The sequence below is a fragment of the Capra hircus genome (genome assembly GCF_001704415.2).
Source record: "Capra hircus breed San Clemente chromosome X unlocalized genomic scaffold, ASM170441v1, whole genome shotgun sequence".
NCBI classification, from domain to species: domain Eukaryota; kingdom Metazoa; phylum Chordata; class Mammalia; order Artiodactyla; family Bovidae; genus Capra; species Capra hircus.
Genome location: NW_017189516.1, coordinates 56,322,743 through 56,336,192, shown reverse-complemented (window position 1 = coordinate 56,336,192; position 13,450 = coordinate 56,322,743). Strand labels below are relative to the sequence as shown.

General features: G+C 43.1%; 1 protein-coding gene across 1 annotated transcript in view; it reads right to left on the bottom strand.

Annotated features, from left to right (window-relative positions):
* The window catches only part of GPM6B (glycoprotein M6B), a 159,819-nt gene extending 147,711 nt beyond the window's left edge, over positions 1-12,108 (bottom strand). Inside the window, exon 1 of the mRNA XM_018043892.1 lies at positions 11,588-12,108. Coding sequence (XP_017899381.1) covers positions 11,588-11,591 — 4 coding nt within the window. The 5' untranslated portion in view covers positions 11,592-12,108. The remainder of the gene's footprint in view (positions 1-11,587) is intronic.
* Positions 12,109-13,450: the final 1,342 nt, after the last annotated feature.

The following is a 13,450-nucleotide window of genomic DNA, read 5'->3' as shown; positions in this document are numbered from 1 at the left end:
AATGCAAAATATAGGTTTCTACTTCATACTATACCCCCAAAACTAAAATTCTAATAAAGACTGAAAACTGAAAACCATACTTTTTATGAAACACAATTGTTTTTTAAATTGAAGTGTAGTTGATTTACAAAGTTGTGTTAGTTTCAGTGATTCAGTTGTGTGTGTGTGTATGTGTGTGTGTGTGCTCTTTTTCAGATTCTCTACCCTTACAGGTTATTATAAAATACTGAGTATATTATAGTTCCCTGTGCTTTTCAATAGGTCCTTGAAAAGCACATTTTAAAAGAGAATATTGAAGAACATCTGCATGACCTTGGAGATAGGAACAATTTTAGAACAAGGCTAAAAGGCACAAATCACAGAAGAATAAAGGAAAAGACTCATAATTAGGGCTTTATTATAATAAAAAATGTTCAGCACAACACAAAATGTGCTCAAAGTTAAAAGATAAGCCACAAAAAGCATGATGATATTGACAATACATTTAATTAAGGGTTAGTATCCAGAATGTATAAAGAATTGCTACAAATCAATAGAACAAAATAAGTATATAAATGAAAGAGAAAAGCCAAATGGCCAATAACCTACCCCAAAGTTTCAACCTTTCTAGGGAAATTCAATATAAAAAAAAACAATGAAATACTTCATACCTATGAGATTCTTGAAAAAAATTTAAAACAGAACACCAAATGCTGGAGAAGATTTGGAGAAACGAGAATGTTCCGATGCTCCTGGTGACAATATAAATTGATACCATGACTTGGGGGACAGTGGTGACACTATACAGTTGAAAGGCAGCTCCATGTGATGACAAAGCATTCATTCTGCAGACTATGAGACCCAGGAGGACCCCATGGGGCATTACCTGGACAGACCCCTTTCCCCATATTCTCTGCTTTAGCTCCTCTCTGAGGTACTTAGATCACTGTATCTGATGCACATTTCCTAAGCTGTCTTACAGGCTCCTCCTGGAGCCTAAAGACTGATAATATTAACTCCTGTGACACCGCCCTGTTACCTCACTAATCTGAGAACTAATCTGAGAACTGAGCACAAGCTGATCACACACCGTGGGATGCCCCTCCCTCACCTGGCCTCTGAAAATGCCTTGCTAAAAGCCATTGGGGACTTTGGGTCTTGTGAGCACCAGTGACCCAGATTCCTTTCTTGTCGCCAGCAATAAATGCTGCACTTTTCCTTCACCACAACTTGGTATCAATAGATTGGCTTTACTGCACACAAGAAAAGGGATCCAAGTTTGGTTTGGTAACAACTATACCATCACTTCAGTCAGCCAGATGACAAAATACCTCATTGAAGGAACGAAGGCAGCTTACTGTCTAAGTCCCAACACCGCAAGAAGAAAAGTTAATTTAGCAAAAACCGTTTTACATCTAAGAATTTTCAGGAAGATAACCGGAAATCATCCCAGGCCTTCAAACTTTTTTCTAAACCTGCATATTGCTTGGAACACCCATTTGGCCATCAGTTCTCTAACTACTGTTAATTGAAACAATTCCTAAAATTCTATCTTCTTCAGGCAACTAATTGGGAGGAGGTCTTAACATCTGTTACATCCTTATACTCTGAAGCCAGAAAACATTCTTACTGATTATATCCTGAATACACAGCATCAACAACTTCCTCTTTATTCTCAAATCCTCCTGACCTATCTTTCCATTTCCAAGGTGGATAGTGGGGTTACCTTATCTTTATAATCCCTTCCACTGTGTGCATGTTTTTCAGTTACCCATCTCACCTCCCACCAATTATTTTCAAAGTCCTTCATACACCTGCTATGTCAATGTTTTCTACTTAAAACAGAGGGTAGGAACCAGTGGCTGATGCACTCCTTAGCATAGCTCTACACATGAAGGCATTTAATAAATGCTTTTAACCATAATGATTTAGAAGCACGTCTATTTCCAGACAGAAAATATTACTGAGTTTTAACATAATGTTATTCATGTTGATCAAAAGCTTGCAGACCTAAGAGTTCATCCTCTATGATTCCATTTATATGAAGTGCACAAACTGGCCAAACTATGTTGGCAGAAATTAGGAATGATTACCCTTGGTCAGGGCTGCCTAAAAGGGAGCTTGCAGGGGATTTCTGAGCGGCTGGTAATTTTCTGCTTCTTAATCTATATACTGGTTAAGTTTGCAAAAATTTATCGAGCTGTAGGCTTAACATCTGCCCACTTTCTACGTGTATGCTATACTTCAATATCAAATTTTAAAGTGATTATATAATATTTGTACCTCTCACAAAACATCTAAAAATACCTGTGACAAACTATCATTATATAATAGAGTTCAAAACAGTTTTTGGTAATCCAGGACAGTGGCTTTGCAACATGACAGTAATTTGTGGAATAAAAATTCATCTCTTTAATGTTCTGAATTCTGCTTTACTTAATCATGGTTATTGTCAGAATATGCCACAGGAGAAAACTAAAAGGAAAATACAAAATAGAGGGCTGCATCAAATAAGGTTATCCTAAGGGTGTGAATTTCTTTGTTAATTACATCTCCATTCTTTGCTCCTTGTGTGAAGGAACAGATGCCTGAATTGAAGCTGCCACTTGAAAATCCTCCATTTAAACAATCTTTTCAGTGAGTCGTGAAACACTGCAGTCCTAAAAGGGTGACCTGATACACACACAAAATGGCAGATTTTACAGGCTCCTTCTGACTTTCACTTCCAAGGCTCCTGCTCTTTTTATACTGGAACTATTTTGCAAGTGTGCTCAGATCTCTTGGAGAACACCAATTTAAGCTCTCCATCAGAGGGAGGAAGCGAAGGATGACGAGTGGGCAGGGAGACCAATGGCTGTTCAAAAAGGATCTCTGTGAGCAGGAAGGGAGAATCAGTCCCCTCTCTTACAACTTCTACATTTCTCAAACCCACAGGGAAAATGTAATGAAGTCATTACTACAGACCCTAAGGATGAAACAGAGTGTGCAGGAGGTTGCCTTTAAGGCTTAATCTGGGTATATTTGATTACAGCTAAGGGGATGAATTCTAACTTTGGAAAGGCCATCAAGGTAATTAAGGATGTTAAGAAATGGGACTAGATCCTTGAGGTCTCTCTACTTAATGAAGAGAACAAAGGACGATGAAAACAACTTTGGTAAGCAGAATGAACTTCATATAGATTCAGTTCTTTCAGAAATAAAGCATCCTGAAGATCAGAACAATTTACCAAGGAAAGCCAGACACTTGGGGTTTGCTCTCACTGTTAAGATGGTTTAGGTACCATTTTACTCGAAACGAAGAGTGAATTACATGGTGTGCAACGCTCCCCACTGTATCTCCAGGTTCTCTGATGACGCTGAAAAAAGGTTTAAAACTTTCCTTAGCTAGAAAAGTCAAGTATCCCTTTTGGAAGGATAACAGTTTTAACCAGAGATTTTTCGATCCTGTAGGTGTGCTCAACCAAGTCTCAAATCATGCCATTATTCAGATTTTATAATATTGGGAAACACAAAAGGCTTTCAATCCCTCTTACTCAAAAGCAGTGGTTCTCAACATGGGATTACTCTGTCTCCCAGTAGTTCTTACTTGGCAATTTCTGGAGACATTTTTGGTTGTCACAAGTAGGGTAATGTTATTGGCATGTAGAAGCCAGGGTTGCTGCTAAACAACCCACAGTGCACAGAATGGTCTCCACACAACAAAGAATCATCCAGCCCCAAATGTCAAAAAGTGCTGAGCCCGAGAAACCCTGACCTAAAAGTACACTTGAAAGGGAAGGAAAGACTTCTTTTGTTTCAGTGTCTGTCTCCAGTTGCTCTGAAGAGGAAAGCAGAATTCAACAGTCCTACAGAAAATGAATACACAAGCAGATACTAAGCAATAACTCTAATGCAAGATCATTTACAACAGATCTTGGCAAACCAAGTTCAAATACCCAAGTTATAGAGCCATTACGAGTAAAATTCAAAAGATCAGGTTTAATACTTTTTCCTTTGGCAGATTCTGTTTCTAACCAAGTAAGCAACTTCTGTGCTGTGCTTAGCTGCTGAGCTGTGTCTGATTCTTCTCGATCCAATAGACTGTAGACCACCAGGCTCCTCTGTCCATGGGATTCTCCAGGCAAGAATACTGGAGCGGGTTGCCATGCCCTCCTCCCAGGGATCTTTCCAACCCAGGTTTGATTCTTCCTCATTGCAGGCAGATTCTTTACCGTCTGAGCCATCAGGGAAGCAACTTCTACCTCTAGACATTAAAATTCTATTTTCTGATTACTAAAAAATGTACTCCTTTTTAATTAAGTGATCAGCTTATCTATCAGATGTAGTTATCAGATGTAAGCATCAACCTACTAAAATAAATTTTAAAATAAATGCCCAAGATTGATCAAGAAAAATAAACAGATATACTTAAATTACCTACATTACTAGGAATGAATGCAGGAACATCACTACAGATCTTATAGACAATAGAATTAGATAGATAATACAAAAATAGTATGAATGACTTTATGTCAATAATGTTAATAACTTAGATAAGACAAAAAAGTCCTTGAAAAACACAGCTTATCAAACCTGAAACAAAGAGAAACAGGAAATCTGCATAGTACTCTCTCTGTTAAAGAGACATAATTCATAATTTAAAACATTTCCACAAGGAGAACTCGCGACCCAAATAGCTTTACTGGTGAATTCTTTCAAATATGTAAGGAAGAAATAATAACACTTTCAAAATAATCAAATGTATAAATAGATAAGAAGTGGGTTTCATTTTGATGCCTAACCCCTCTGGAGTCACACCAAAGAGACCCTTTCCTTCCCCCAAAAGGCTCACACTTCCTTCCTTCTCTGCTTTATCTTTAGAAAGAGAGGAGGCAATAGACAAGATCAAAAATATTCTTGCAAGATTCAGCTATGTGTGTCCATGTGTAATCACTTAAAGCAGGTTACTTTCTGTACACTTTATGTATAAGATGTCCCCGCCCCCCGCAGTCACTGATTCCTGTCATCCTGCTCATCCTTCAAGACTCAGATCAAGGAAAACCTCCTCCCCAGGAAATCCCCTTAAGAAATATCACTCCACCCTTTCTTCTCCCTGAGACAGAGGAAATTATTCAACAGGATCTTGTACTTCTATTCTAACTATTTATCTGCATCTCTGAAATAACTGTGGTGATCTGAGGACAGCACTGGGTCTTGTTTATTTTTGCTTCAAGATTTAGTACAGTACCTGGCTCATCTAACAGGACTCGGTGAACGCTTGTTGCATGAGCAGCTGTCTTATATTCCCTGAAAGCCTTCACGGTGAAGGCCATGTAACCGGAACTCAAACACTTAGAAACGGGCACATGCCTGTTGCATGGCACAGCAGTAGGTATTCATTAACCCAGTTACAAAAGTGGAGAGTGGAAGCTCAAGACCATTGTTACCTTTTAATCCTCAGGGCAATAATGAATTACACTGAAACAAACTTTCACTCCAAAAATTTTGTACACTTCAAAAATCTGACAAGAAGGAAGTACTTTTCACCAGAGAGGAAAATATTTTATAACATCAAAAGAAAAGGCTAAAGGCAAAAAAAAAAAGTAATGAAACATTACTTTTAATGTTTAAAGAACATTGTTCTTTAAATTGTTTTTGTGTCTGTATATGCCTATAGCAATCAATTTACTTCGAAAGTAGCTTCAAGCTCTGAAATTCTGTTATTCTGGGCAAATCTGTGCTCAATGTATTAATGTTATTAAAGAATAATAATTAATGTCATTTGCCCTAGTTAATTTGTTCTACTTTATCAGTTTGTCATATATAAATATAATTTTATACGCCTTGAAATCTATACTCTTATAATGCAGACAGGCCTTAATAAAATTGATTTTATATGATAAAACCCTTATCCTTTTAACAAATACTTGTGGAGTACCTATGTCAATTATTTGAATGAACACTGGGATAAAACAATGAGTAAAGCAATCTTTGTTCTTGAAAAATTTGACATTTGAACAGAAAAGACATAAACACTAACAAGCCAGCTAATGGGAACCAGAAAAATCATGTTAAAATGTTAAATGGATAATATTGGCTTAAAGATATAGTAGGAGCCCTCTTACCAATGTTCACCTAGTGGATCCACCCAATTACCCAATATTCTCTATTCTTTTTGTAAATAATACTGGGCATTGCCCACAGAACTTGGTTTCTAGGCTATTCTCCAAGACATCTATGTATATACTGCTTCTCCCACCAGTTGAATTGTGTACCTCAGAAGTCTGTTATATTCTCAAGTCTGTTTATGCCAGCTGTACTTGTTACTAGAATTATGACATTTAATTAGGTGTTACACAAGCTAATAAAATGAGTTCCAAAAATAGTTTTTATTTCTTTGAAAACCAAGTTGATTGGCTTTGGAAAGTCTTAAGAGATGAGTCACTTCGAAAAACAGTTGCCAGAGTAAGTAGGGGCTAGAAAATTTTAAAGGTTTAAGAGGAGTGGGATTGTTGATTTACAAGGAATCTGCACACAGATTGGTTCTCACTCTACTTTAAAAGGATCAAACTGGAAATCAAAAGCCATTGAATTCTGGCTGTGATTTATATACATGGACGTCTTCAAGAATTTCAATCAGGGTTCACACTCAAAGACCTTGACTTTACAACAAAATACTGGTGAATTCATGTTTAAAGTTAAACAAAATGTGTAAGATGGTTACTGACAGTGATTCACCCCTTCGGCATTTTCAATAAACCATCAACTACTTGACCCCGGATGCAGCCAATAAGGATGTCCTCTAAGAACCCCTTGGAAGGGTCAAGTGGTTTGGGCTAGAGGTTCTGCTAGAGCAAAAAGATACTCAATAATTAATTACTTCCTGTTTGTCACAAACAGCACTCTGTGCTATTGGACTAGAGTTTTATGCAAAATTTCCCCAAGACTTGAAGGGCACTCTCTCCCAGACCGGAGGGTGGGCTGTTCCTAGGTCTTTAGACTCAGACAGAGGGAAGCGAACCATCCTGGGACTATTTCCTGCCCAGCTGATCTTCAGGGTAGCATTCTTCATCTCCAGCTGCATCTGAATTCCTGAGCAAACTGCCAGAAGCAAATGTTACATGTGTGGGTCCTTGGCATCCATGCTTCCTTCTGACTCTGGCCTCTGAAGGTGGCCTGGGCCCTGCATGTAGAATCAAGAGAGGCTCTCTGACAAGGCCAGCTCTAAAGACAAGAGGGCAGGAGAAGCTAAAGCTGGAAGCCCTCAAGTGGGTGAACACTACGGCTTCCTACTAGTGTCTTTGGGGATGGCTGGGTGTCCTGTTGGTGGGCACATCAAGATCCCAGCATTCAATGCAACGACCAATGATGCCTGTGATGCCGGCTTCAAGAAAACACGTGGTGTTTAAACAATTAGGAAGCTGTTCTGTCACGTTTGTCAAGCCTAATGTGACCCTCTTATTTCTTTTTTCTAATTTACATCCTTTGAGAGGGCAGTTGTGGGGAGAATGGATACATGTATATGTATACCTGAGTCCCTTTGCTGTCCACCTGAAACTATCACAATATTGTTAATTGGCTATGAAAGTGAAAGTGAAGTCACTCAGGCATGTCAGACTCTTTGAGACCCCGTGGACTGTAGGCCACCAGGCTCCCCTGTCCATGGGATTTCCCAGGCAAGAATACTGGAGTGTGTTGCCATTTCCTTCTCCAGGGGATCTTCCTGACCCAGGGATCGAACCCAGGTCTCCCGCATTGCAGGCAGACGCTTTAACCTCTGAGCCACCAGGGAAGCCCTAATTGGCTATACTCCAACATAAAACAAGAAGTTTTAAAAACAGAAAACCAAGAAAGTATATCCTTTTAGATCTGTAAGGGCCCAAAGAAATGATTTTATCGAATCCTTTTACTGTATAGTAAACTGAACTTAAGAAATGAAAATGATTTACCCAAGCTCACATGGCGAGTTCGTGGAATTCCTGAGGCAGGCATCCCGGCCTCAGACTTGCTCTATTTGCTGGCCTTGGGGACTACCAGCTCCAGTACCACCAAGAGCTTGCTAGAAATGCAGAAACTCAGACCCCACCCAGACCTAGAGAATCATAATCAACATTTTGAACAAGATCACCAGATGACCTTCGTGCACATTAAAGATCAGCTCTCAACTCATGTTTTTAATGCTGTTTAGTGAAATGATTGACTGTGTTTAAATTCATAATCCTCATAAAAACTTCCTTATCACTAAAACAGATCTAAACAACTACTTCATTGTTTTGCTATATCTGATCATTTCACATATAATTTTCATTTAAAATTACAAGCAACTAATGAAACAAAACTGGCACTTCTCGGATGTGTGCATGATAAGTCACTTCAGTTGTGTCTGACTCTTTGCAACCCCAGGGACTGTAACCCACCAGTCTCCTCAGTCCATGGGATCCTCCAGGCAAAAATACTGGAGTGAGTTGCCATTTTCTCCTCCCGGGGATCTTCCCGACACAGGGATCGAACCCGCGTCTCCTGCATTGCAGGCAGAGTCTTTATCACTAGCACCACCTGGGAAGCCCTCTCTCTGGATACATGATCCATATTCACTCTGGGTGGATAGTCCACAAAAGCCTTGTAAGAGATTATTGCAGGGAATCCATTTAGTTGCCATGTCTTAGGGTCTATAAAGAAAGTAACAGGTTCGAAATTCTATTAGGCAACCTGAGTTGCTATCAGAGAAAACCAGAGTTACACTGAATGAGAGAATGAGATGAGAGTAAAAGAGAGTATACACATGCACAATGGCCAAATGTGGAACTCTTCAGCCAGTGAAACAATTCCAGTTGCCTCATTTAGGTGGTGTACTACATACAAACAGTACATCATGACATCTTCCCATTGTGCAAAAGAATCCAAGGTACTGAACAGTCAAACACACGTCAAACATCAATGGGCTCAATGCATTTACATGAAATGTTCAGAATAGGCAAATCTAGAGAGACAGAAAGTAGATCAGTGTTTGCTAGGAGCCTGGGGAGGTATTTCTAATGGGTACAGGGTTTCTTTTTGGGGTGATGACAATGTTAGCTAGTGGTGGTGGTTGTACAACTTTGAATATACTAAAACTCACTGATTTTGTGCACTTAAATGTGTGCATTACATGGTATGTGAATTCTATCAACAAAGCCATTAAAAAAGTCAATTGGCTCAACAATTTTTGAAAAGCATGCTTTCTTTTAAGATGCACTGAAAGATAAAGCTGTACGCACATTGCTCATTATTTTGTCAACGTAAAGATTCTGAATACCTTAAAATTTGAGTCCAGAGGAACTTTTATTTCCACAAACCTCACCCAGTTTACCAGTAAATGAACTGATACCACATTAAGGAAATGACTTATATAAGAATCAAAGTTCCAGCCAATGGACAAGTGGTCAGAGTTTTCCCAGCATTAAATCACTTCAATTAAAACATTCATTGGGGTACGTTCAGTAATTAAATACATCTGGAAAAATAAAACCAGTTCACGGCCTTGTGGTGTATTTACTAAGAATCTACCAAAGGAAATCAGTATGTTTCCTTTCTGGCCTGAGGGGAACTTTTTTTTTTCTTTTTTAATGTAAAAGCTAAAAACTAAAACCAAGGAAACTGCCAGAACCAGTGAGGTATGCACAAATTAACATAAATTGGCAATTGAAGTGTAGAAGCAACAATTGTCCAAGACACAAAGTACTTCCTTGAGAACAGGCCTCTGGTTTGGGCATTTGCTTCATGAGAATCTCCGGGAACTTCCACACCTACCTAAAAATAAAGCCCGCCCCCAATTAGGCCCTGGGCATTGTGAAAGCCATTCCCAAGAAGGTCCCCAAGTGGTAATTCGACGCTCAATTTCTAACTGGAACAAATCCGAATGCCTAGGATCAAAAAAAAAAAAAAAAAGAAAGAAAGAAAAGAAAAGAAATAACTTTATTTCAGGAAAATTAGTTAATGCCTTCCTCAAGCCGGCACTTTGTGCAACTTCAACGTCTTTGAGCCAAGCATTACTGAAATATTGACAGTCACAGGACATGATGAGCAGGAACCTTTGATGTTGGGAAACATTGAGGGCAGGAGAAGGGGACGACAGAAGATGAGATGGGTGGATAGCATCACCCACTCAGTGAACATGAGTTTGAGCCAACTCTGGCAGATGGTGAATTGGGATAGGGAAGCCTGGTGTGCTGCAATCCATGGGGTCACAAAGAGTTGGACACGACTGAGCAAATGAACAACAAGTAGGAACGTGAGATACAGGTCATGCAATTCTGCCCTTTTGTAGAAAGATCTTATCCTAGCTCACCCCTAACTTTTTGGCAAGAAATTGTCCTGGTGGATTCACGGGCCTTATTTCCTTTCAGATTTTGATCACCTAGTAAATTTATAAAACAAATCAAAAAAAGAAAAAGGAAAAAAAAAAGATTTAACTCTAAAATTCTTTGAGCTTCCTTTTAAACGTAAAATCATGTGCCCTCCTTACAAACCCTCACCAAACGTTTGCTCGGTACAAAATTACCACCCACGCCACCAACAGCACAAGGACTGCCGGATGGGGCCGGGGGCCGGGGCTGGGGCCCGGTAGGGAATGCCCAAGCTCTCCCCAGGGGCCGCAATGGTTAAATTCACTGACTCCCTCATCGGAATGCGGATTCCGAGGGGCTCCTGTGACAGTCTTTGTGGCTTTTGCGGCTGGAGCCTGTCAGCCACGAGAGAAGGATAACAGAGCAGGCAGGGGAAACCCCTTCCCAGGCACATTTTTCGAGGGTGCAGCGGAACGAGGTTGATTTCCACCGCACTCTTTAACGAGTTTTCCGAGAGATACAGCGTCCCTGTGTAAAACATGTTGCAGGATTTCGGAGGTGTCAGGAGGTGACAGACACAACACACAACAGCCTCCTGCTCTCCGCCCCGGGCCAGGTGCGAGATTTTGTAATCTCCAGAGCTTGGCTTTTTTTCACCCCGACTAGTCGATTCCCCAACTGCCTCGGACCCCGCGGGGCACATCGGCTCCACCTGCGCACCAGGTTCGCCTTCTGATAGTGGAAATGGGGGACAAAGAGCCTCGCCCTCCGTCCCGTCCTGTCCCTCTTCCCTTCCACCTTCCTGGTTTCAAGGCTCACGGTTCCCAAACGAGCTCACGGAAGACCCCAGGCTTGGGGAACTGGGTGTTGATTTCAGGTGGGCTTAAGGCGAACAAGACTCCGGCAGGGTGGGACCGAATCAGACTCGCAGCCGGGAGCTCGGGCGACTGGAGAGCGTCCCGGGGAAAGGACCAGGAGCAACTGTCTCTCACCCCCTGAAAATTACAGCAGGAGCCCGCAGCCCGGGACGCTCCGTCCGCCCCCTCGGCTCCCCTCGGGGGGTCCCTCCCGTCCCCTCCGGCGAGTCGCACGCCCGGGGCGGGGGCCGCAGCCGGAGTGGGGACGCCCCCGGGATGGGGCGGGGACGCGCACCTGGGCGTTCGGGACACCTGCGCCGCGCCCCTCCCACCTCCAGCCTCCCCAAAACCGGCCCGGGTCGGGGAGGTGCCCCCAGGAGGCCCCACCTGAGCGGGGGCGGGGGCGCGAGGCTGTGGCCGGGGCGAGGGGCCAGCGCGTCGGCTTACCCATGGCTGGAGACGGGCGGGAGGTGCGGGCTGCGGGCGCTCGGGCTCCCGGGGGACGGACACAGCCGGCGGCACAAGTTTGCAGGTCCGGCGGGCACGTGCGCGGGCGGGCGGGCGGCGTTGGGCTGCGGGGCTGGCGGCTGGTGATCACTCCCGGCCGGGGTGGGAGCGCGGCGCGGCTCCGCCTGCACTGGGGGCCGGCCGCGCCGAGAGGGGCCCCTGACGTCAGCGCCGGGGGCTTTGTGCGCCCGCAGCCGGGGCCCCAACCGGGCAGCGCGCGCGCCGGGGTGGCGGCGAAGCGCGCAGCTTCCTCTGGGACCCCCAGGGCGAGCTCCGAGGGGCGAGGAAACCGGAAAAGCCAGCGAGGGGAATGGGGACCGAGGGAAGCGGGCTTAGAGGATCTCGGAGGCGCAGATCTGCGTCCCAGAAGAGAACTCTTCCAGCCGGAGGGGCCCCGGCAGTCCTAGCCGTCACCCATTGTGCAGATAAAGAAACTGAGGCCCGAGAGGCTGCTCGAGGCCCCAGTGTTTGGCGGCCTCGCCCCAGCCCAGAGTCCTGGAACCTTTGGCTCACGTGGGGGCGGCCGGAGGTAGTTCGTTCCGTGGGTCTCCACCCTGATTGCACATTAGAATCACCTGGCGAGCTTTTGAAACTCAATTTCTTCTGGGCCTCAGCGGGTGGGACCGAGGCCTCCATGCCTCAAAATCTCCTCAGCTGGTTCCAATGTGCGGCCAAGGTTGCCACACTGACTTACTTGTTGAAGACAAATGACTTAGAAGGGCACAGATGGCACTCTCCCATCTGAGTAGTGACCTATTTGGGGGTTTCCATAAGCCGCCCGATCCCTGGAAGCCCACCCTGGAAGGCTCCAGAAGGCTTTGCCCACCCTCCCCAGACACGGCCTTTCCCGGTACTCAGGCCTCCTGCTTGAGCTTGTAAGGGAATTAATGGTTTAACAGTGTCCAGATCTTAAATTCCTTCTGTCTCCTTAAGAGAAGAATTCTCCTGTCTCCAAAGGTATTAGCAAAGCTCTGAGATCCCTGCAGTTTTCCCCTGGCTAATGCTTTGTGAGACATTTCTGAGCCTAACCTTTCCCCCTGATAGTTTATGTTGTGTTTTTTCATTGTTTTGAAAATACATCGTGTTACTTGAACGGAGGGTTACATAAACAGTAACAGTAGATAGTCCACTTAAGGGACATTTAAGCCTGAAGAAAGAGGCTTTAGGACTGAGAAAGAGTGGAGGAAACAAACATTTCATCTATTGAATTTATTGGATTAGGAAAGATTTTATCAAGGCAAAGCTCTAGAAAGCCTAATAATATTTTGCCCAAAAGGACAGAGATTTGTGCTAGGCAAATCACGGGCTCATTTACACAGTCCCATGGGAACAGTCATGCCTAACCAATCTTCATGCAGTAATAAAATGGCAGGGAGCTCATAGGTTTAACTTTTTGTCCTGTTACAGGAAAGTAATCCATTTCAACCAGTCCTGAAAGCACGTGCATGCAGGAATCCAACTGCAGTTGACAATAACTGGGATCCCCTGCAAAGGGATAAAGGCGACAAGCAGTTGGTTTAAGTCTTGATTTAGGGAAGAGCATTTGATCTGATTAATTCCTACATCTTGGGAGGCTCCTAGGAGACAAGGAACACAACAAAATGGGACTTGGGCACACAGTCTGAGATAGTATTTTGGCAAGATATGACCTCATTCAGCCACTCTGGAAGCAAGAACTCTAAGGCTGTATGCACTGAGATGAAAAGTAAACCCTTTGGTTCACTTTCTGTCATTCCCTAGAAGTCTTGGATTTTTTTTTTTAACCAAAGAAAAGAAATAACAGCTGTCCAAATATTGGAGCCA